This window comes from Strigops habroptila, chromosome 10, assembly GCF_004027225.2.
Source record: "Strigops habroptila isolate Jane chromosome 10, bStrHab1.2.pri, whole genome shotgun sequence".
In the NCBI taxonomy this organism is placed as follows: Eukaryota; Metazoa; Chordata; class Aves; order Psittaciformes; family Psittacidae; genus Strigops; species Strigops habroptila.
The window spans coordinates 5816205-5840845 of NC_046359.1; the positions used below are offsets into that span (position 1 = coordinate 5816205).

At 41.5% G+C, this 24641-nt stretch overlaps 1 protein-coding gene across 1 annotated transcript in view; it reads right to left on the reverse strand.

The window, feature by feature from the left end:
- The window catches only part of LOC115613663 (SAM and SH3 domain-containing protein 1-like), a 546052-nt gene that overhangs the window by 93247 nt on the left and 428164 nt on the right, over nucleotides 1–24641 (reverse strand). Inside the window, 1 exon segment of the mRNA XM_030499464.1 lies at nucleotides 2082–2210. Coding sequence (XP_030355324.1) covers nucleotides 2082–2210 — 129 coding nt within the window.

Here is a 24641-nt window from a genome sequence, read left to right on the forward strand (position 1 = left end):
GGATTTTATCTGGTAGAGGAACTGCAGAACTGTGGTTAGGTCCCATGCTGGCTCTGCCACAGCACTGTGCCTCAGTAGAGGTATTAACCATGATTTGGTTGTTATACAGAAGATACCACCAGAGCAAAACTGTAAGTGACCAAAAAAAATAATTCCTTCAGTAACCTGTTTTCTGAGAGACAAGACTTGAAGGAGATAGCTGTAAGTCTGTATGTAAAAACACATGATACTGTTGGGAAACACAGACTTAGCACTGAAGACCTAACAAAGCAGACCTAAAAGCTTTTTTTTTCTGTCACAGATGATCTTTATGAATGTTATGAAAACTAACAAAGAAGTTTACAATGAAAAAAGCACAGCAATCAGTAATACATATACACATACCCTAAGTAGTGACAAACATTTACTACTGTTACAGGACAGTAAGGAAATTGTCCAGCAAGTGAAAACACATGATGATTTTGCAATAGGCCTCCTAAGAGATTCTTTCTTAAACCTAACAAAAATGAGGTATGGAGGTGATCTGCACAGAGATTAGTTCCAGCTAAAGTGGGACTCCCCCGGCAGTCTACACAACTATAGGGATGAAAAACCATCTAGCTGGGCTTTAAGAGTAGTGTTTAATGTACTGTACTTGGTACCTGGAGGCCAGGTACAAGCAGAGTAGTACAGGGGCCTATCCTGCTAGATACCCCAGAAAGAAATAAAGGGCACTCCCATCTAGGTATTGGATGATGCCCACCTCAGGCTGGAGTCAATATACTTGAGGGCAGGGCTGCCATTCAGAGTGGCCTGGCAGGAACCTCATGAAATTCAACTTGGACAGACTCAAAGCCCTGTTCCTGGGGAGGAGCAAGCCCATGTACCAGCACAGGCTGGGGGCTGACTGGCTTGGTCAGCCTGCTCTGCAGAAAAGACACGGAGGACAGGAGGCTTAGCACAAGCCAGCAGTGTGCCCAGACAGCAATGACAGCCAGCGGCATCGCACACCGTGTCAACAGCAGCGTAGCCAGGAGATAGAGGTAAGCAATTCTTCCCCTTCCCTGGCACGTCTCAGGTCATTCTTGGACTACCCCCTCCAACTCTACAATCCTGTGTGCTACACAGGTGTTGATAAACTTTGGTAAGCCTGGGAAGGGCCACCAAAGTGCTCAAGGACTTGAATCGTTGCCTTGCAAGAAGAGCTGGTAAATTCAGTTTGGAGAAGAGATACCTTCAAGGAGGCTTTTACAGGCAGCCTGCTGGTACCTGTGGGGAGGTTATCAAAAAGGTAGAGCCTGGTTCTTCACAGAAGTGGTGCATGGCATGAGAATGAGAGACAACAGTTATAAACTGGCACGGGGCTACTGCGTAGAATATCAGGGGAAAAGAAGTTCATAGTGAAAACAGTCAAGCAGCACAACAGGCTGCTCAGAGAGGCTGCAAAGCCTCCATCCTTGGAGGTCTTCACACCCAATCAGATAAATCCCTGAGCAACCTGGTTTGAATTCAGTGTTGACACTGCTTGGAGTCAAAGGTTGGCTTAGAGGCCTCCCAAGGTAGCTCCAGTCTGAAGGCTTCAGTGACTCAATGTCCCTTGCTACAGTTTCTGTAATGCATAATAATAGAAAAGGGTTTACAAAATTGAAGATTGCTTACATTTGGGTGCCTGAAACCAGTATGCACCCTGGACTTCTGAGAAGCAGTACTTTAACAGTTCATACAGCGCAACTGAAAACTAGCACACAGTTTCATTGTGCTCACACTGGAAGCATCTTGGAGCAAGGGAACGCTTTCATCAGACACGATCTTACTTCCAAGAGTTGAAGTTTGCAAGCAAATGTGCGCAAGCAAAAGTACTCTAATTAAAGAAGAGCTAAGAAATGCAGACTCCAAGGCTTAATGAATCATAACAAATACTTAGAAAAAAATAATCCTGCTAATTTCCAAGTGTTTAATTGAGTTGGCTGAAATGTTTGTGTGCGTGAACACAATCACATAGTTATTTCCCTGTGTAGAACTCTTCAAGCTGAGATACTGATTCTTCATCTGGGGCATGAATGGCAATCATTTGTTAACGAAGTCGTAATTTCTCTACATACCATATCAAGGTCTTGGGAAACCCTCCGTTTGCGCAGCTCCTCCATCCTCTCACACACATCTGTGAAGCAGGTGTTATAGTAGTCTGCATACTGCTGTGCCAGGTCATCAATATTTCCCAGTGACCCATCCTATGGTGGAGATGAAGAAAAAAAAAAAGAGGTTAGTTTTAAAATTCTAATTTAACAGTAACAGCACGACTCTGATGGAGAACCCCACCCTTCACCACATCCAGCACACAGGTCTCGGGTTATCCTCTCAATCCCTAGCCCCAAGCATGCTAATACATCGAACAGTTTGGAATAGTAGTACCACAGCAGCTCCTCAGAAACAGGTGGGACGTTGCTAATTCCTACAGAGAGAGAAGGCAAGGACAGCAACGCACGGCAGTGGAACAACATATCCCCAGGCACTATCTGCCTCAATTCCCTCCCACCCACATATATTCATATTCCATCTGGTTCTCCCTAGCAGCTGCCCACTCATCCAATAATCAGTCATTATGTACGTTTCACTGACCTTACTTGCTTGGGTGTAGCCCTGCTTCCTTTGACAATGACTAACAGCAATTTAAAATATTAAACTTCTTGCTTCTAAGCACAATCGGCCAGACTGCAAACAACTCCAGCCAAATGACTTTAACAGGCACATTTATGCCGCCCACAAAGACACTCTGCCAGTTGGTCTTTTAAGATACACTGGAGGCAGAAACATGGTTTGCTCAGTCCCAGGAGCTAGGGGCTGCTAGGCAGGATTGCTACACTGTTAATAAATTAGCTACAGCCAGGAATCTAATTGTAATCATCTGTTAATTGCAGCTGAAATTAATACGTTTTAAATGATGGATAAATAAGGAAAAAACAAAAAAGCAAAACAAAACAAAAAAGAGGCTGAATTTTAAGTAGCATGAGAAATCCTTCTAAATCCTTCAGATATGTATGCCATAGAAGACTGGACAAGGGGGTGAGCAGGATGAATTACCCATTTTGTTTGGTACAATATGCACGCACTTAAAATAGGTCCAAAAGATGGGATGGAGTAATTTTGTTTCTCTATTTGTCTAATTTATGAAAGAACATACATATTACTGTATACATTCTTTAAAAGGAAACAATCTACGCTATGTGCATATTCTGAGAGAACAACAATAGACTGCAGAGTGTTGTTTCCTTGTTGCTGTTCAGAGATGCAACAGAAACTTATCTCTTGGATATTAAGAAAAAACTGAGCAATTGAGAAATCATTTAATACTAATAATATACCTACATTGCAATGCAGACTTTTAACTTACGAGCTAGAAGGAAAACTTCTAATTAGAAACCACACCTTACTGTCTATACCAACTTGCCATTTGGAAATAATCATGTAGCCCTACTTTCAGGGTTCTTGACTATGCAGAAGAGGCAGCTCTGTTCGAATAAGGTAGCACTTCCAGAGAATCGAAAAAAAACCCACATTCCAGTTTAAATCAAATTGAAAGCCTGTTACATCTCTGATTCTGTGAAACACTCTCCTTTTTCTTTTTTAAAGTACAATTCCACATTCCCCAAATTCGGAACAGCTTGCAGTTTCTTAAAACTTCTGAGTACAGTACAAGTGGAAAACAACTTGCATGTCACCTGTTGGAGCAACAGAAGCAAAGTAACTACACTAAATATGTATCTACACACACACCCTCCTCTATGGAGGTACATAAACATACCTATGTATTTTTTCTCTCAACATACTAAAGATCTCAAACAGGAGATTTTTCAAACATTAAAACATCAGGTCGCTTACTGCAAATACACTTCTGGGAACTTCACATTGTCCAGAGCTTCAGACAACCAACTTTCCACACTGCTAAACAACCATATAGCTTAGGAGGACAAAACAACAGCATCTTTGAGAGCACAACAGCGGTACCTTTCCTTTCCTCCCGAGCAGAGTGCCACCTGCTCAGTGGGCAGCAAGAATAAGTCTTCCTCCAGCCACCTCCCTGCCATCCATCACTTCCCAGCAAACTGGGAAAGAAACTTTGACCTCCTGCCCATGCCACAACCTCCACACATCTGCCTGTGAAACTGGACACTCTTCCAGTGGTCGAGGGCATGCTTGCTGATCCCACAGGCACAATGAGCTGCTTTCACAAGCTCTGCACCCTCAGTAGGGATAACCAGTGCTGCAGTGCTGGGGAGAAAAATGAACGCCAAACGCAAAAAGCAACCCCAAAGCTTAGTCTTTGTTTGCTTGCTGTTGCAGACAATAAGAAAACCTAGATGACTTCCAAAGAGATGGCATGACATCTGAATCCCAGCCACTCCATCGTAACAAACATCCCTCTCTAAGAGTTACAAAAAATTCCCACTTTGGAGTATCTTCCCCAGCCAGTTGGTTTATTCCTTGGTAAGATTTGCCACATAAGAGTATAGGAGCTGGAAACAGTAATAATACAAGGGCAAGACAGGAAACCATCATTTTATTAGAACAATATGAAATTACCTATTTACTTTACCAGTCCATCTCCTCCTTCCATTCTGCAAACTGTTATATTTCATATAGTAAACCTGCTCAGGTACAGGTGTAACTTGTGAAGGCAGCCGTGAGGGGAGAGCAGGGGCGGTCATGAAGGAAGATCATGAGGGGAAAGGTGGGACGGTTGTGAGGGGAGATTGTGAGGCAAGAGCAGGGGCAGGCATGGGGTGTGAGGGGTGGCCATGGGCCGTAAGCGGTGGCCATGAAGAGAGATCTTGCAGGAAGATGAGGCGTGGCCATGAGGGGTAGGGGCAGCAGCTATATAGCATAGGCCACTATGAGGAGGCAGATGAGGGGTGGCTGTGACTGGAGACCATGAGGGGCAGCCATGAGGGGAGATCAGTTTGCCCTTAGCGACATGGTTTACTGGTAGGCTTACCAGTCCTGGACTTATGGTTGTGCTCGATGATCTTAAAGATCTTTTCCAACCTAGTTGATTCTATGACTCTGAGCGATATACTCCAGATCCAAACATATCACATGAACTTTAGCTTATTTGAGAGCTGTGTGGAGCTGAGGTGAGTACAGCAGCACGCTCCAGCGCTCCTCTGTACACTCTCCCACCACCTCCTCTGGTGCATGGTCATGGACTGCTCCAGGATAGCGATGGTGCTGTGCAATGGATCAGAACTGACAAGTGCTCATTTTTCATTTATGTTAGCATGCAGTTTGCTGTGCTTTTTTCCTTTTTTTTTTTAAAGATGGTCTCTACAAGGCTGAAGGCTTGCAACTGTCTCCTAACAAAATTAGCTCAGTTGCCAGACCCCAATTAAAGCCTGTGGAACGCGGGTGGCCCCACCACCAGTGAGCACGTGGCTACAAAGAAAGGCCTATTCACAAGTGACCCAGCCCGCCAGTGCCGCAATGTCCAGAGAAGCTGAGCTGCAGGCATCAGCCCGACTGACTGACAGAAGGAACTGTTGTCAGTGCTCAGGACTCACACTAGGGGCTATGCTCCAAACACAGCTCACGCCAGCTCTCCGGGTAAGACTAGTCCTATGTGAATACAAGCTTAATGTCCAAAAAAAGTTGAAGGAACACAAAACCCACAATATCTTAGGAGATGAGAACTGGTAACTGAAACATATTGCAACTCTGCCATATGCTTTTGCTGGGGTACCAGACCAAGGGCAGCTAGCTTTACGAGTTAGCCATTCCACGAAAGCGGCACACAACATCCTAACTAGATGCAGACAGCTTTGGGGTTTGAAGTCTCTAGCTTTGAAAAATGAGAACAAAAATACAAACATTTGCATTTACATCTCAGCTTGCCAGGAAGTTGTAGTGGAAGATGCCAACCGAATCACCTCTCTCTGTGGCAAAAAGCTTCTTTTATGAGCTTATGCGTGTGGGTATCCAAAAAGCATTACTTTTGCTAAAAGAAACACAGATACCCAAATCAATTTAAGCCAAAGACAGCAAGTATTTCACACCTGGCAGCATTTGCTCATGTGACGTGTGAGGAAATGACGTCATAACTCAACAAAAGATTGTATGATTGATTCATATTACCTCAAATTTTATTCCTCCATATAGTTATATGTAGGAATCCTCTACCCGCCTCTTTTATTCTTCAAATGCCACTAAAAATATGGCAAAACTAAAAAAAAGAGAAGATGCTTTATTTTTCTAACCCACTGATAATGGCAGAGAGGACTTAATTTAGATATCAAACTACAAGTACAACTAATCAGATGAATTTTGAACTATGGCATTTTGTCTGTCTGCTCATTAAATTGACCACTACCTTGTCCAAACAATTACAAACTCTCACAACGATCACCACCAGTTCTATGTACTATTTCATTTTCAAGTTGAGTATTTTAAAATATTCATATGCAAAACATTAGCTTCAGCTTGAGAAGTCGTTCATTCTCTCACAGAGTCTCAAAGGAATTGTCCAAAATATTTTAAAAATACCCCTAGCATTGTTATAAAAATAGAATAATAAAAGCATTCATAACTAATAGTATTTTTAAGTATTTTTAAATATTACTGATGCATAAAGAATTACGTATTACAGATGCATAAAGAATAAAAGCCGATGCTAATTTTAATAAGTTCCTTTCACTTTCTTGCTTTCCTCTAGGTTTTCCTCTAGATTTTTAAGATAATAGAAATAAAAGTCTTACTCCTTTTCTTCCTATTGAGAGCCCTACGTTGTGGGCTTGATTCTAATACTAATATAACAGGGTCTAAGCAAACGTCGACTGTCATTTTAGTTTCACGGGTAGGAAAAAAGCATACAGCTATTTGATACCAAAAATCATAAGCAAATGAAATTCATAATGTCTTCAGTTATGGGCCACTGTCTCATTTTGACACAGACAGGTCCCATGCTTGAAACACCTTATGAGAGTAATAAGAAAAAGCCACAGCTTTCAAATTTATTCTTACTGCTATATCTGGAATTCAGTAGCAACTGATGTGCTCTTAACTGCTTTAGGTCAGTAATATTTTTAAAACCAAGACCTCATAATAAACTCTTTCTCCTTTTGTTACAAATGTCACAGTTAAGCAAAGCCCTACCATGAAGGCTGCTTTGCACCAGTTGTGTTAATTACCATACAAACTGCAATGTTCCAGCTATATAATCTCACAGATCTCTGGTGGAAAAAATTCTTAAGCAACACAAATACTGAGCAGAAATATCATTCCTGAAATGCTTTAATTTATTCGTAAAAAGTTAGAACATGTTTCTCCTAAGACTTCACTAGTGCCTGAGAGCTTTTCATAGAATAGTCTCATAGCCAGGAAACCAAACAACCCACTAGTTTTGAAGGATTAAATGTAAAATGAAGATTTAATAAAATATTCTAATGAAAACAGAAGTTACCACACATTTCTATTTTCTGTTGTCAAATATGTTCCTAAATTTCCATGTTATAAGGTATGCATGCAACATTTTTTGGCATCATAAAACACAGAGTAAATGATGAATTGCCCTGGAATTCCCAGAGAATTAGTTCTGATATGCATGTGAATACCAAAGGAATCCATTGGGATTCCTGTTAACGGAGTGACTACAAAGAAAAGTTGGAACGATTTGACACTTATTATAAAGTTAGGATTTATCGGTCACTGCACATCAGTTAGTTTAACGTGCTGGCAAAATCCTTTGTATCTGACATCTGCAAGTGTAAAGGAGAAAAATGTTCTGTCAGAGAGTTCTGCTGGCAATAAAATTAAGTAAAAATACATTCATATTTTAATAATAGTAATAAAATACAAACACTATTAGCTAAGAAGGAATAATGGAATTTGCTAAGTAACATGTACATTTCATGAACCTGCATACAAACCTAAATACTAGGCACTGGCACAGCACACATACTTTCTGCATAAATTTCCATGCAGAATAAGTTTTAGAAAAAGCTACCTGAGTTTGTACTTTTCTATCTCAGATTCTGCAAAAATGCATATTCCAGCATATCCTACTCCTATTCCAACCTATGTTAGGAAAGCCAGGAAAGAGGTCTTGATTATCACTCACCAAGCCACTGGGTGAAAATTTATGCAACTGCATGAATCTCAAAACTGTAAAAAAAAGACGTGCACGCCACAAGCCTGTTTGGTCAGCAAGACAGATGGGTCTCCATCTGCACATGGCAATGCAGATTACAGCACACAACGTACTATACAAATTCCTAAATTAAAAACTAATCCAGCTATGGCCACAGCACATGCATAAACTGGGAGGTTAGGAACAGGTCAGAAACCGGGAGGAAAAAGATCTGACTTTTTCCTATTAAAGTATAAATGTGTGTGGAAAGGGCACACGCGAAGGGAAGATGTTCTTTCACAACTTTGCAATCATGCCCTAGCAAAGGCATATTTTTGACCTTCGCAGCCCAAGATGAGAAAGATCCATTTCCGTGCCTGAAACACAGGACTACTGTGTGGCGAGTCACTGTAAACATTAGCAGCTTATTTCTGGCAGTTGGATCTTAACAGGGACGCCTACCAAAAATCTGTGGAACACGGCCCTGCATTTCAGTAATACCTTTGGTTTGGATAGCTGTAAGAAGTACGTAAATGAAAGCCAGAACGTGGGCCAGAACAAACAGGCTTGTTTGGGGAGTGGAAAAGGGTAAGAAGGAGGAGGGACTAAAAAGTGGTGAAATGAGAACATGTACTGAAAGGAAACCTGTTTGTGCCTAATAAACACACTGTTTTCAACAAGACTTCATATCTACATAGCAAACTATGAGATGTTTAAAGTTAAGCAGAACTAGCTTACCTAGAAAGCAAAGGGTGCTCGGATTTGCATGGGACAATTTTGACCAAGATACCAGTCTTTTTTAGATATTTTTCCTAATACAGGGTCATGAAAGCTTGAGAAACTTGTGCATCCTTCCCTAGGCAACCTTGAATTAGCAGTGTACCTCCCTGCACTGCAAAATATACTAATGCATGAATTCTAAATTCTAGGCTACAGGTGATTAATCTGACACTACTTCATGTTCCCCTACAGCTCAGCTCTAAGTGGGCAGATTTAAATCAGATCAGAACCTTCTCAAAATAAGAGACACACCTGCATTTACCTCTCTGTCTAGATCTTGTGTCTCAATTTCCTACAGTAATACTGACTTGCATAATGAGGACAGGCATGCATAGGAAAACCTGTGGAGCTTGATAACAATTGTGTCTGTTAGATATTTCTGATCCTCTTACTTGTCCCGTGATAGCAATTTATTTCTGCCAGGAATAAGGCTGATGTTTGGCCTTCTGGCTTAGCTTCAAAACGGTTGCCGTTAAAACTGAACCCAACAAGCTGCTACAGAAACATTCTCTTCTTTTCAAAGGGCTTAGAAAGAACAATCTTCTATTCAGCAGAACTAACAATTCCACCATCCATGAAGTGACAGGTTCAAAGTCTGTCTTGACAGTCAGCAAGGTCAGAAACGTGAATAAGACAGAAGCATGAGGCCAAGCAGCCCAGTGCTTGCCTTGATATTCAGGGTAAGGCATAAAATACTCAGTGTAGAAGTCATGACATTTTTATATTGAGAACAGCTATTTTAGAGAATACTGAAGGGTTTTCATGGTTCCCTTGACCTCTCTATAGCTGGACACTGTGAGAACAAAGAGACCATACAGATGAAACCAATTCAATAGAAGACTTTCCATTAATTTTTATGGCATCTGAGGGTTAAGTCATTAAGCTATGCAGCTTTACAGACAGAGTTACAAAAATAGATCTAACAAAACTGTGTCAAGCTCTCTGCAGCATGGTTAAAACAGTTCTAGATTCTGTACAAAAATCAGAATGCACAACGGTACAGTTTGGTATCAAAGCTTTTGCAGCAGTTATCTGAAATAACTGACGCACCCAACTGAGTTCTGAGCACAGTCACCCTAGACCCAGAAACTTTGTACTAAACCTCAGAGCTGCGTAAGCTTTTCCTAATATAGATGAAATCTTGACCTATCTTTACATCAAAACAAACTCTTTCCCTTTTCAAAATTCTGCAAATAAAGTGTTTCTTTCACCATCAGCAATATAATCTTTTTCCCCCCCCTCATTTTTCACTGTAAAGCCTTGAAATCTTTGTCAAGAAGGTATAATAAAGCATCTCTGGAAAAGCGATCTGAATGCAATTTACATTTTTCCCTTTGTAAATTAAAATCAACTTGAAAGCACATATTGGGATCCCTCTCTCTGACATGCAACCAAGGAAGTCGTCTATGTAAAAAAATAAAAATACGTGTGTGTAACAAAAAAGGTGCATCTATTCAAATGTACATCCAACATACTTAAAAAGTAGGTATCTATCACAAGTAGAACCAGCTCTTTCACATGCTCATTATCTTGACAGACAAGATTACATGCAAATTTTATTCATGAAACGTTAGTTCAAAGCACCCTTAATGTCCAGCTTCCCTAATAACAGTACATTATCTTCTATCCTCCTTTCCCTGAGGTGATATGCGCTAAGCTCATCAAAACGTAACTCCTGTCTGCTCCGATACCTGCCAGGCCACCACTACCCACCAGGCTGGTCAGCAGTCAGGCACAGGTTATCATTCCCAGCTTGTAAAGCAGAGTAACTCCTCCTTCAACCACGTAATAGCTGCACCTGACATCGCCTCTCAATAGTTCTGTTTCCCTTGCTCTTGCTGCCTCCTCCTTCTGCCCACCGAGTTTGCTGAGACACTTTTCCTCAAATGTGTCTCCTCATGCACGCCAGCTGAAGTGGGCTTCTATCCTGACACTCAGACCAGAAGCAAATGGTAAAAAGAAGAATGGTAAGAATTAAGAAATTAACATATATGTGATGACAGCACCATCAAGGAGATAGAGATGAATTTCTTGTTTCAGAATTGAGATATTTTAACACATTATGGGGTGGTTTAAGTTAGAGTCTAATGAAAAAGATACCCAAAAGCCAAACATCTTAAGTAGAGATGAAGCAAATCTTTTATCTCAGTGAGTTGGCCAGATCAGCTGCAACAGTGAAGGAGGTCTCATTAAAATTTGTGTCTTCTCTTTATATTTAGTAGGAACACAGCATGATAAGAACAAACCTTCTGTAACAAAACAAAGAAGAAAAAAAAAACCAAAAAAGAAAAACAAAACCAAAACCAAAAGACAACAACAAAAAAACCCCCAAACCAAACACCAAACTAACAGGAAACATGTAAAGAAAACAAACAAAAAACCTCACAAAACAACAAACAAAAACATCAACAAATAAAACAAACCCACAAAAATTGGATATTTAAAGACAAAAACCAAGAACAGTATCTCAGAGCAACTGCATAAGCTCAGCAAGCCTAGTATTTCCCAAGGTGTTAAAGCTGCATGGTAGATCCAGAGAAAGCAAACTTTGGTCATGTTTATGTCCAAGCATAGTTAAAACTGATTTCTACTTTATGCCAGTAATCACTAAGAGGCGTTCCCTTATAGATAGGCATATTGGTAAAACACAATAAAACAATAAAATGCAGTCATCTAAGCCAATGAGCCATAAACACTCTCAGATCCTATGATTCTGCTGTATGAAATTCTGGCTTCATTTTCAACTGGGAGGAGGGGGGGCAGACACAAAAGTGAGAAACTACTATAAAATAAGGATTTCACTATGAACATACTCTTAGGAGTATGCTGAGAAGCATTCGAAGGGTGATTTTATTTTACAAATAGGCAATTACTATTCTACTGGTTTTGCAACTCTGCCTGTAAGTCAACCTCCACAAATGAACGACATCCAGAATATTAATACCATCTACTGGTACACTAATATTCTGCTCCTATATGGGATTTTATTCTAACCTAATCCTTTTACCCTGTAAATGAAGTATCTTAACATTATGAAACATTAAGGAAAGGACTTACCAAACTTCGGATTTGTGAATCTCTATTGCATCAACACATAGCAGTAAAACCTTTATAGCACCCAATACCCTACATATTGACTGCTCAAGTTAATTCTTGCTTGACACACACATGGATTCCTAACAGGTATATGCATAAGGGACATACTAATACTGAATGTAATTGTCACCGCGCTATCCATGGCAAAACAATTGCTTGTTTAGTAAAGTAAGTCTTTATTCAGTTTGTCGGACCTTCAGTAGTTTCTCCAAATAAAATGCACTAGATTTGTTTTGGCCTACAAAAATGGTTGTTTTCCTTTGCCCTGACACTATGAAGCTCTTGCCATCTGTAACTTTGTTGTGGCAGAAACAGTATTTCATTTTGCCTTGTGCTAGGTGCTGTACAAAACCCCCAGTGACAAGTACCTACTCTGACCTTTTTTCCTCTCTACTCATATAATTTTTCCCAGTGTCACTAGAGAATAACCATCTTTATCTTAAACTTTGCTATGCTTCTTACCAGGACAGTTTGGCACAAGCAGGACATACCTTGCCCAGAAAAGAAAAGTTCACTCAAAAAACCCCTTCTTATTGTTCTTTCTCTGTTCCCCCTGCCCATTTCCCTTGCTTCTTCAGTGTCCCATTGAGCACTCCTCACACCTCCATTTCTACTTCTCTGGGTTTGGGTTTTTCCCCCTGCCACCATCCTTTTTAACAGCCAGGCCCAAGGTCTTGAAAAGGTCTTCTGCCTGGCCCTCTCTTAGAACCCCAGCATCCCCCAGCCCACTGAAACCCAGTGGTACTGGCTTAGGGGATGCATCAATAAAGGAGGAAACCTCTCCATGCCTTCCCTAATTTTTCACCACCTCAGCAGCCGAATCCTGCATGGGTCCTTCCGCCCAGCTACAATTACCAGAAAGCAGAGGAGAGAGCACAGCCCTCTCCTGCTCTACAGGGAAGGCAGTGTATGGCAAAGCCTGGCAGGGATGCAGTTGCCCCAGGTTTCTTCTGGCTGGACATGCCAATTGCCTCATCTGCACTTACACGGCAAGGGCTACGGGGCAGCACCACACCTTTCTTCAGGCAGCACCCAGCTCAGCGATGAGCAACCCAACATTAAGAAATGCTACTATGCCATTATGAAGCTGGGTGTGACAGTAAGCATCATTGCTTATTCTTCCATGTGCCAACTACGAGGCTTACTTCCAAAAGACCAGCACTTTCATGCTATCTGTGTGAAGATTTTGGAAAGGGGGAAAGGGAATCTTGCAGTATCTCCCTTCACCCCAAAATCCAGTTTTACAAAGTGTGGAAAAATACTGTTCTGCACAGCAAGGCATGACAAGGCCTTACCTCTGTTTTGGGAGTGGGTACAGAAATGAGTTACCCTGGTTGCCTAGCCCAGTGTTACAAGGTACTGTGCACCCCAAAGACTCAGCCCTCGATTTATTGCTGCAAGCACAGAGGGCAGCCTAGCTGTCAGCTGTGGCAAACCAGGACGTCAATGTTTAAACTACTATCTCAAACTGTTCTTTTACTTCTTCCTGCTAGAAATCCATCAGCTTGCAGCCTGGAGGATACACCCAGCACTTCTGTACCCAGGGACTAACCTCGCCTTCACTCCTACCACTTCCTGACGGGCCCTCTTTTACCAGGAAAGGAAACAACCATAATTGAGCATGGCAGCAATCCATGTTTCCCCATGTAATCTTAGCACCAGCAGAAATGGTTTCCTGTAGCTCCCATTAGGCAGCTGCGCCCAGGCCCCCCTCACTGATGCTCCCCCCCTGCAAACCTTGGCTTCTGCAGGGACCGGGTGCCCAGTGCTGGCACAGGTGCAGAGGAGTTCCCATTCTTTGGTGGCATTAATAAGCTAGCTTAAATAGACACCCTGCATTCATACGGGTAATGTAAAACCAGAAAGACTGATTCTGCCCTGAAGCACTTCAGTGAAGCCTCAGCTTTTGGCTCCAGCAGAGGTACGGCACTGTTAGCACACACTCTCCACCACTACAGGTAGCATACAGATGAACTAAATATAAAGCTGCTCATGCAAAACTTCATGGCACTGGGCTCAGGTTTTTTATCGCTTTAACTAAGCATCTTGAAGTCTCTTTGGAGAGTGTTTTATTTAGGAGCAGTAATGCACAGTTATCAGGGGGGTTTGGCTCATTTAATTAAGTTGAATACAATTACACTCCAGTGGGTCTTAAAAATGCAAGAATCTATTTAAATATTATTTAGATGCGTATCTTTTAACTACCACAGATTGCACAGGGCTTCATGTTTATATCAATTAGGGATATCAACCTTGCAATAAGAGCGCTCTCTCTTGCCAACTTATAATCCTTTCTGCTCTGGGATCTCGTATTTTATTTGCTCATTTGCCTTTATCTGTGTACAGTGAAGATGGGCTTTTTGCGTTCCTGTGTGCTCATATTGCTTCATCATTGCTAAAGTGCTTCCTAATTAGGCTAAATAGGCCACTTACCCAAATAAGAGAAGTATTTCTGCTCACCTACAGAGCAAACCCTACAGAGTCCGAGCTTCAGTAACTGTGAGGTTGCCATATCTCCCAGGTGTTTCAAGATATCTCTTTGAAGGCGCAACATGCACTTTATTACTTACAGGAGCTCCCCAATAAGCAGGATGCTACGTGCTTGTTTCAAGGAAGTGCTTAAACCTGTGGGTGCTGTCAGTCCAGTGGCTCTGCCCACTGAAAACAGACACAAGGACATGGAATGAAGCTGCGTCAGGGGAAGTTCAGATTGGATACTAGGAAAACATTCTTCACTGATAGGGTGGTCAGTCACTGGAGCAGGCTCCCTAGGGAAGTGGTCACAACACCAAATCTGTCAGAGTTCAAGGAGCGTCTGGATGACACTTATAGTCATATGGTTTAGTTTTAGGTAGTCCTGGGAGGAGCTGGACTCAATGATCCTTATGGGTCCCTTGCAACTTGGGATATTCTACGATTCCATGTTGCTTTTACTGGAGACTGAATGCATTGATCAAGTACTGCCATCACAGAGATGCACCTTGAACTGAAGCGTAAAACAATTTGAAGAGCCCCACGTGGCTAAAGAGATCATAAAAAGCAGAAGATGGCAGAACCACAGTGTCAATAAAGGTCACAAAAGTCTCTACAAAACTCACTACCTGGTTCTGACTGATCCAAGGCCCTGAACCACACATTGAAAGACAACTGTAGATAAAAACACTTGGACTTTGAGGGTAAGCCAAGTGCTCTATGCATAGCAACTTGAACATCAAAGGAAGAGCATCTTGCTAACTAACCATTTGTCAGGAGAGTTGTCATGCCAAAGAAAAACATCTCACCTAGCTGTAAAAGCAACTCTAACATGAGAAGAAAGTGTCGGAAGGAAGAAGTGTCCTCACAGACTCTCCTGAGATGAAAAGAAGAGACTGCAGTCTTGGGGAACACCAAACCATGAACCCAGCAACAGCAGCAGGACAACCTACGTACAGGAGGCATCTGAGGCACCACAAAACCAGCAAGGAGCTCTCCGAGCAAAAGGAAGATGTTACACCACTTTTCACAGTATGCACCATTATCAGTTTCAAATCATAGTAAATAAGCTGTCTCACGCATAAGGAATCAGGACTTGAAGGGAAACAAAGATTTTGCTGTACGACTTTCTCAAGACAAAAGTAGAGTCACATGTTTTCAGATGTGGTGATCTCTTCAAAGCTTTAAAGGTACATACAACCTGAAATGCAAAGGCTGGCTCAGAACGAGTTACATGTGAACAAGGAGTCAGGGCATCAGACTGTCTCTAGCAAAATAGCAAATCACACTCTCAGCCTGTTTTAGCTAACCAGCCCTCTGCTACAAATTACCCATTTGAAGCATCTGCTGGCAATACCTGAACGGCGTCATTTTATATGACTCACACACTCATCAAACATTACCCACCTATAGTCTGTATTTGTCTTTAAGCAAAAACAAAACAAGGTGCAACCAACTAGATGTGAAGGATTACTTTGCTCTCTGATATCCCTACTCAGCACCTGCAGTGAGCCCTGTCATTTCTGAACCAGGCTTAAATCTCTATTATTTACTTCCTATGTGCTCCCTGCCCGTCCGCACCATTCAGCCACCTCCTCTGGGCCTCCCCAAAGCCAGCCTGTGTGCTGACCTTCCCCTGCCAAGGTCTCAGTGCGTGCTCCAACCATTTCCTGCCATGAAGGCAGCAATTCTTCCTTTCACATGATCCTCTTAAATCCCTCTTCCTAGCAGTTGCAAGTTACCCTTCTCAGCCGGGACTCTCCAGCCATAGAAATACAGTTCTGGATACTGAGTCACTGCACTTCCATCCCTTGCCAGCCTCCGTTTCCTCTCTGTATGAGAGGTGTCTTCCTAAGAGAGGCATGAGTCTGAAATAAAAACCCACATGGCTGCTTTTTTTTTTTTCAACTGCTCAACCACACACTGCAACAGATCTACCTAAAAAAGGAAGAAGGGCCAGTGAGGAGCTAAGAAACTATTTTACTCCTCTCTTTTTCGTGACACTTTACAAACTAAGTAACTATGTGTAAGCATTTTGCAGTAGTTGTAATAAGGTTTGGCAGATGAAAAATGAAAACTTGTAGAGTCTTTTGTATTCTAAGTACATTTGAGATGAAGATTAAAAACCACAAGTAACTTGGCAAAGATTACCTGAAGAAAGCACCGTTCCATCAGAGAGTAAAAGCAACACTGAGAACATCCACTTCTTTCTTTTCTCTTAATTTTCTCCACACTGACCAAACCCAGTGAGACTCATCATAAGTAGGTCTGTAAGAAGGATATGCAGAAGCACCTCTTTCCTCTCTCATTTTTGCATGAACACACACCATATGTGGTATGAAGCTATTCTTCACTGTCATGCTCATATTCTGATGAAGTCCGTGACCTTATGTTCTCTTTTAACTTCCTGAGTTTAGATACCTATCATGCAAAGCTTCAGTTTTACAAACCTAAGTTTATCCATCTGCACGTATACACTCACTCCCAGACACAAAATCTAAACAATATATTGCTGGATCTGGGCTGAACAAGAAACAGTATACTACACTGAGCCAACACATCCCAGCATCCCTTCAATTCGGTACACAGCAGAACAAGCCACCACAGCACAGAGGGGCAACACAGAATTAGATGCTGTTTCATGCCTCATTGCAAAATGCTCAGAATAAAGGTAGCCATAATTAAAGTAGAAAACAGGTTTTTTGGTTTTGTTTTTTTTTTTTTTAAGGACTGACAACCATTTTGCACTACCTACAACGAGCAGTCTCCACTGATGGAACAAGAAATAACATAGACCTTCCCACCAAACCCCTCTGAACGATGAACTGGACGCATCATCCCAAAATAAAATATGATGAAAAATAGGCATCTTCCAATTTTTATTTGCACAGTGTGCAGCAAGCAAGGCGGGAACTTCCACAGACAAGCTGGACACTGACAGATAAATTAAGAAGAGACACGGGGAATTTGGCATTTTCTTTTATAAGGAAATCGCGACCCCGAGAAACCTTACAGAACTATGGTATGTAAAAACACAGAGAAAAACGTCCAAAGAATTTGCCATGTACGAAGATTCACAACATGCCCTGCCAGCAGGAAATCTGCCTTTACTCAGCCCTTTTTCCTCAGTGAAATGAAAACAGACAGACCTAAGGAAACACATCCAGTGGGAGATGAGATGTCTGCTACTGCAGCCACACCAGTGCTCCACTGTGGTACCTGAAGATACCTCTGCCATCAACCTTTTTCAAGGGGCATAAACAGCCTGCCCACAGCCTGCTCTTACTTCCAATGAAATCTGTGGCAAACAGCAAGTGACCTCAGGGATAGCGGGAACACAACAGCTTCTGTGGTGGTGACCCCCCACTGTGTTTGCTGTGCTGAAAAAAACTCACTCATTCATATACACCAGACATACACCAAAACCCAAATACCTGTTCTGAGCCTAATTAGTCCTCAGGCTGACGCAGAGCACCATGTAAATTCAACACAGAACACGTCAGAAACCAGCCAACATGGCTTTGTGCCACAGGCACTGTCACCCCTGCTCCACTGCCCATCAACTGCTGTATTTCAAATACGCCCAATGTGACAGCTGACCATCAGCTTTTCATTGCTTGCTCGACCAGAAATTTCTTAGCCTTACCAGTGGTTTTGGTTTTGAAATACAGTATCTTTATTAGTCGCCTGATAAAATGCTGCACACGGAGATCTGTTCTCCCCAAGTTTTGTATAAAACATAACATATTCCCACAACACACTCTGAAGCAGTGAGTTTTTTGAAGTGTAAACATATAGTCATCTTGAAGATGGAAATGTGAGGATAGAAACTTGAAGGCAGGAACCATGACTGACACACAAAGTGCAATCTGCCCCCGCCTTTTCCTGTGTTACAGTTGTTATTTATGAATTCTAAGGTGGGAAAGAAGCCTAATAATGGAGTGGAAATCACAACCTGCAAGTTGTGGTGTATATCATGTATGAACACAAATACATTTATGTATAAAATGGGGTTTTTCTTATTTTCATCCTTAGAGAGTATACATTTTAGTTTAAATGCAAAGTACTTATTGTACTTTCAGAGCTACTGCACTAAGCTGGCCAATCACTTCTAGCTCCAAAGCTCGTAAGTATTAAAAATTCTTCTGTATAACTGAAGGCTACATTTAAGTCTATGCACTGATATTGATAACAACATGAAACACATCTAACAGGGATGGTGAAAAGAGATAAGCCTCAATTTAGCAGTAGAAAATAAGTATCCTCTATTTGCACTCCATCCCTAGGATTGCAGTAGAGATTTCGGGTGAGAAATTTCATCCTTTCAGTTGAGTTGGAATATGCAAGCACAAAATCCAAAGAGGATGGAAGTGTTTCAGAACTGTAACAGATACAGATAAACAAAGATAATAAACATACACAAAACACATCTCCTAAATTGTAAGTGCATAAACCCCACATATTCTACAGCAATGACATATCACTTCTAGAGGTATGTATTACGACCAGTAAGATACTACTCTGGCAAGCAAAATACCTTAAAAGCCTAAAATGCCTTTTTGCTGAAGTACAGTGTAATGCTATGCAATCAGACGTGGCACGTGTTTTCACCCAAGCTCCAGCTGTGGATGTACACACACTGAAAAAAACTTTCAACAGTTCCACTGTGGTGCAATGAGCTCTCATGATAAGTGCTCTCGAATCCATTTTTTCCTCCATCAAGTTAGACTGGGGTTACAGTCAAAACAGAGAGTGAGCTCTACAGCAGGGTCAGCTTAGTGCTGGCATTGAAAGGGCCAGGACACTCAACTGGTCTGAATTTGTGAAAGAATGACAGAAGTTGCTTTTTCCTTTCTTATTGAAAACCTACAGGCCACACACTGCTCAAGAACAAAAAAAGACTTCCATGAAGTTTTTATGTAAACAGAGCAGAAGTTAGACCCTTTATCTTTTGTTCTTTTCTTCATGCTTTGTTTCCAACATGCCCATTAGCACTGCACAAAGCATCTTCAGTTGCAAGCGAAAGGGTTAGGAGCATCTTGCAATCAAGACATTGCTCATGTACTCTCTATTCAACACTGTAACAAGCATGGCCGTGTTTTCACTACCATCTATTGACTCTCATCATGCTCACTGCAAAGCTTTCAAAGTATTGATGTTATTACATTAAATAGTTACCTAATCTCCTTCACATACACACACTCCCACACACATAGAATATATTGAAAGGTGGAGAACACTGCGATATAAAATTTTAGTATGCTGCTACCAAAGAGCAAAAAGCGCTGTATATCAATATAAATGCAGTGACAATAATGAAACAGAAAATGATGTATTTCTATTCCTGATAATTATGTTACCATGCTTGTAAGCTTCAATGTGTGTGTTTACCACACACATAAGAACATCCATATATTTTCCATCTGAAGGCCTGACCGTGTAAACTGATCTGAATAGCATACCCCGTGTTCATGCAGGACCACAGGGAAGCCAAATCAGCAAAATCTAATGGGCCTGTAGCAGGGTCGAGCATGCTACAGCACTCCAAGCAGATCGTACTTGGATCGTGACACGGATATGAGGAACCAGCTTTCCATTTTATTGTATAACTTCCCATAAAAAAGCCTTGAAGTGTGCTTTATAAATCTTTGCTGTATCACATTCTTAAGCTTGTCCATCTAGTTTTTCGGTTATAACCTGCTTAAAGCTGTTCTCCAAATAGGTTATACAATCCCCACTCTCAATTTCAACCTCTTCATAGGAAACATGCCTCTAAAATTAGTACGCAGCTCAGAAATGCTTATCCAGGTGTCATTAAAACTTAAGCCATCAAGTATTTTATTATACTAATCAAAGTGCAAATAAAAATAGTATATTATAACTTTGTGCTTCAAAACACGCACTCTGCTATTACAGTAAGCCAGGAAAAGCATTCCCCTCACCTCAAGAAGATCAAAGCAGAGTCGGCGTGCCCACACCTGACCCACACCACAGCGACTGCACTGCGGTGGGGGCAGCTCCTTTTATTTATAAAGTACTTACTTTCCAGACTGGAAATCTGTGTTGTGAACTCCTGGGTTCAAATGTGTTTCAGTGAACTATGCCGTATTTTTTTCCTGCCAATGGGGCAGTTAAGTCTCTTGATGATAGTGAGAAACAAAAATCATTCATATTTCCCTATCTAATAACACAACACAAGTATCTAGACACTTCTTTAGTAGAGAATATGCTTTTATAGCAGAAACTTAATTTTTACAGACTTGCACATATTAAACCCAATCCCATCTTTATGTTAATCTCCTCATGAAACACGTGGAATCCAAATTCCTGCAAAGTCACATCAGCATTTCTGCAGTCACAACCACCACCTTCCTCCTCCCTCATACCATCAATAATGGCAACAGACGAAGCAGAAGATTCAGTAATCATTGCCTGCCTCACACAATCACAGAGGAAAATTATTAGCAGCACTTTACGTTAAAACAGGTATTGTGACAAATCACTTTGCTTGTCATTACAGAGTAACTCTTATTCATCCTGTGTCACTGAATCTCCTAAAGTCCGAGCCCAATGTGTGCGCTACAACCATTAATACTGTGACAATGGGGTAAATGGAACAGGAGAAATCCTATGCTGCTGCATGAAGGAAAAGCTACAACCAGAGACTCCAAACGAGGAAGAGACCCAGGAAATCACAGGCAGCAGGGCTAGGTATACCAGCATCCTCTCCTCCATCATGCCACATCTAGAGGGAAAAGAAGTCCTGAAGGAGCTGAGTCAAGGGCCAAAGCTGGAGCGGTTCAGATGGGGTATGGAAGGAAAGGGCAGTCCTTTCTCCCCTCTCACTCAACTGCCTTGCCCCAGGCACTGCCCGTTTTGTCCATTCCTCACAAGCCTGCGCCACGTCTAGCAGTGACTCTGCTCCGCTCACATGGCTTACCCTCTCTGCTCCCATTTGCACAGCATCTCGTGCAATCAGCGCTAATTTACATTGATTTCTTGACAGCATCAGAATAAGTTAGATTCATCATTACCTAGTTCTGCAAAATGTCATTTGCTCTGATACACACTAAAAATAAGTTTTTCACCTGACTATAGAAAATGGTAACCAGCATGCGTAATACATCGCATTCCATGTAATAAAACTCCTTTAAGTGATCATTGTCCTGCATGCGTAACACTTTTTCATTTTCCACACCAATTTTCACATTTCCTTTCTGTTTAGAGACTGCCATTTTTTCACATCTACAAAACGAAGGAGGCATCATTACAGGCAAATTCTGGTGATCTGATAATCCGCTGCTCTTAAACGACAGAGCACTTGGTTGACTTACAACATGTGAATAAATATGAGGAAGAATAGTATTTCCAAACGCTGATAATGGAGCCCGTATTCATGGCAAACCAGCAACACACTGGAAAATAAAATTTTATCACCAAGAATCAAGTTTACCTTAAATTTATAGTTACCTAGTAAACAGCAGTTCATAGCAGACACAGAACAGGCATACACAAATCTTCCATCCTTTTTCCTCTGCAATTCACAGACCAGGGAAACCCAGAGTTTGATTTCAGGGCACCAGAACCAAAACCTCTTATCATTCCTGACTGTGTAGGGTCTTGTGGGGATTGAACTGCTTGATGGAGACATCTGTTTTATGTGACTAGACGCACAAGAAAAAGTGTGGACCAAAGGTTATCTCTCTGAGCTTTCTTCATAAAGGTATTAGCGTTGCTAGGTGTAATGTTGCATGGAGATAAGAGGGAAAACAGATGCAACAGGTTAAGTTTCAAATATAAAACTGAATCCAACACCTCGACTGACAGTCAGTGACTTTCTGTTTTGATTTCTTTATTTGAAAGAAATAAATATTTCCTTTTCTTTTAAACAGAAAAAAACAATACCTGCTAGTTTGACAAGCAGAGGCCAGGCCTTCTAGGTTTATCCTTACTTTCGCAACTGGGATATGCTTTCAAAATGCACTCCAAAGCAGAAGTCAGAACAAAAAAGTTTTGAATCAGAACGTCTCAAAGTGCTTTTTGAGCTAACAACACAGTGCCACAGTCATTTTGCAACATCTCCGTAAAAATTGGAAAAAATTAGTATATTAACTTTTCAAAAGCACTTTCTACCTGGAACAGCTACTCGGTTGCCTGCACTTTTCCATACCGCTGTGCTGAGCACCAATGGCTTCAGGTGGAGCGGCCCCTCATTGCCAAGCAGACATCAGAGAAACAGAGTCACCCGAATCAGTCACTGGGCGAGCAATGGAGTAGAGAGATTTCCATGGGAGGTAATGGAGAGCTAAAGATGGTTTAAGGAAGGGCAATCCTGGGAGAAATCTGCAGCTGGTGGGAGCTGCCACAACTCCTCTTGGCAATCCTCCGCCTGCTTTTATCAGTCAGGGATCTACTTCCCCGATCTCTCCAGATATCCAGGCTCAGTATCAAATTCCTCTCCCCAAAGTATGTTAGCCAGTATGTAATTACATGTTATCACAGTAGTATTATCAGCTGGCATCCTTCTCTTGGTTTTTTTCTTTACTACTTTGATAAGAAATTCAAATAGTCACAGAAACATGGAAAGCAAGGTAGATTATGTATGTAAATAGTAGGGCTCCCAGTACAAACCCAAGTGAGCTTTATCATCCTCAAAACACTCTTCTCTTTAGCCCACAGGAGATGGTGGGAAAGCATTAGTTTCCTCTCAGCATAACTGCATAACACTACCAAAAAATAAAGAACTCCCCTTTTTTTCACTTCTTATAACTGTTTGAAACAAGAAACTAGCTATGACTTTGAAATAAAAAGCTGGAAAGACTTCTAATTTCACTGCATCTCTTACAAGTTCCTCTGTATCTTTTGCATCTTGGCCATTGAAGACAAAAGTTCCTCACACAAATATTTCCTTCAGGGAAATCCCTGCTCTATCAAAACTGATCAGAGTTTTGCTAGTGATTTCATTAATGTCAGGATTTGACACAGATACCTGTTCCAGCTATGCTATATGAGAAGGAAGAACAACCTATAAATAAGACAGACACTAGAATGTCTTCCCTGTAGTAAGGTCAACAGCCCATGTTTTCAAAGCACCTCTTTAAAAGAATAAAGTTCATTATTTTCACTTCATATTATGATTTGTTCCCAGATCTGATCACATACAAATCTTCAGACTCTCAGCAACAAAGAATTTGCTATCTCCACATCAATACATGACTCTATGCCAAAAATATCCCTTTTTTATGGTGTTCCGTTTTGGGGATGCAGAGAATCTCTGTATTATTACTCATAATCTATCTACTACAATATTTCTCTGAAATCTTAATACGCTTCCACCATCCATGGTCGCTTTGGGACACTGCAAATTATAATCAACCGGTACATTCCATCATGTGCTTGCTACAGACTGAGCAAAAGCTTTTAAGTATAATTATGTTATCTAGTGAGCTCCATTAACAGCACAAATAGCTTTGAGGTGCTTATACTACAGCTGCACCTATGGAATATTTCATTAGAATAAGTGCAAATGTGAAAGGTCACATCTACTTCAGCAAAATCCCAATACAGCTGCAAGTACACTCAATATTTGTCAAGTATAGAGAGGGTTATTATGCAACTTCAAAGTCTGTAAAATATGCTGCATACAAGCAGCATTTGAGAAATATTTGCTTCCCCTCCGGACCTGGGATCTGCCATCACAGGTTCCTGCTTAATGAGGTCCTATTTTAAGGAACCTAACCAAATGTACACAAACAATGAAATGTATTTACCCACTGAGTGAGAGGGGCTCAGTTTGTATTTTAAGTAACTGTAGTACTGAATACCAGCTGGGCTGACTTCCACAGCCTCTCCTTCTAAACCTAGGAGAGACACCACCACATCCACCACCATGCCCCGCAAGGCTTCCGGCAGGGCCACTGGGAGAAAGGCAACGCCTTCCTCTCCTCCTCCCCGCTGCTGTAACTCCTCAGTATGAGATGGACAGAATCAGGCATTTCATCATTTTTATGAAGAACACCTTTTTCACCGTAAGGACAGTGAAGCAGTGGAACAGGCTGCACAGAGAGGTTGTGCACTTTCTGTCCCTGGAGGTTTTCACGACCCAACTGGATAAAGCCCCGAGCAACCTTACCTGGCCTCAGAGCTCTCCCTGCTTCAGCTCGAGGTTGGGCTAGGTGTCACCTGAGGTCCTTTCTAA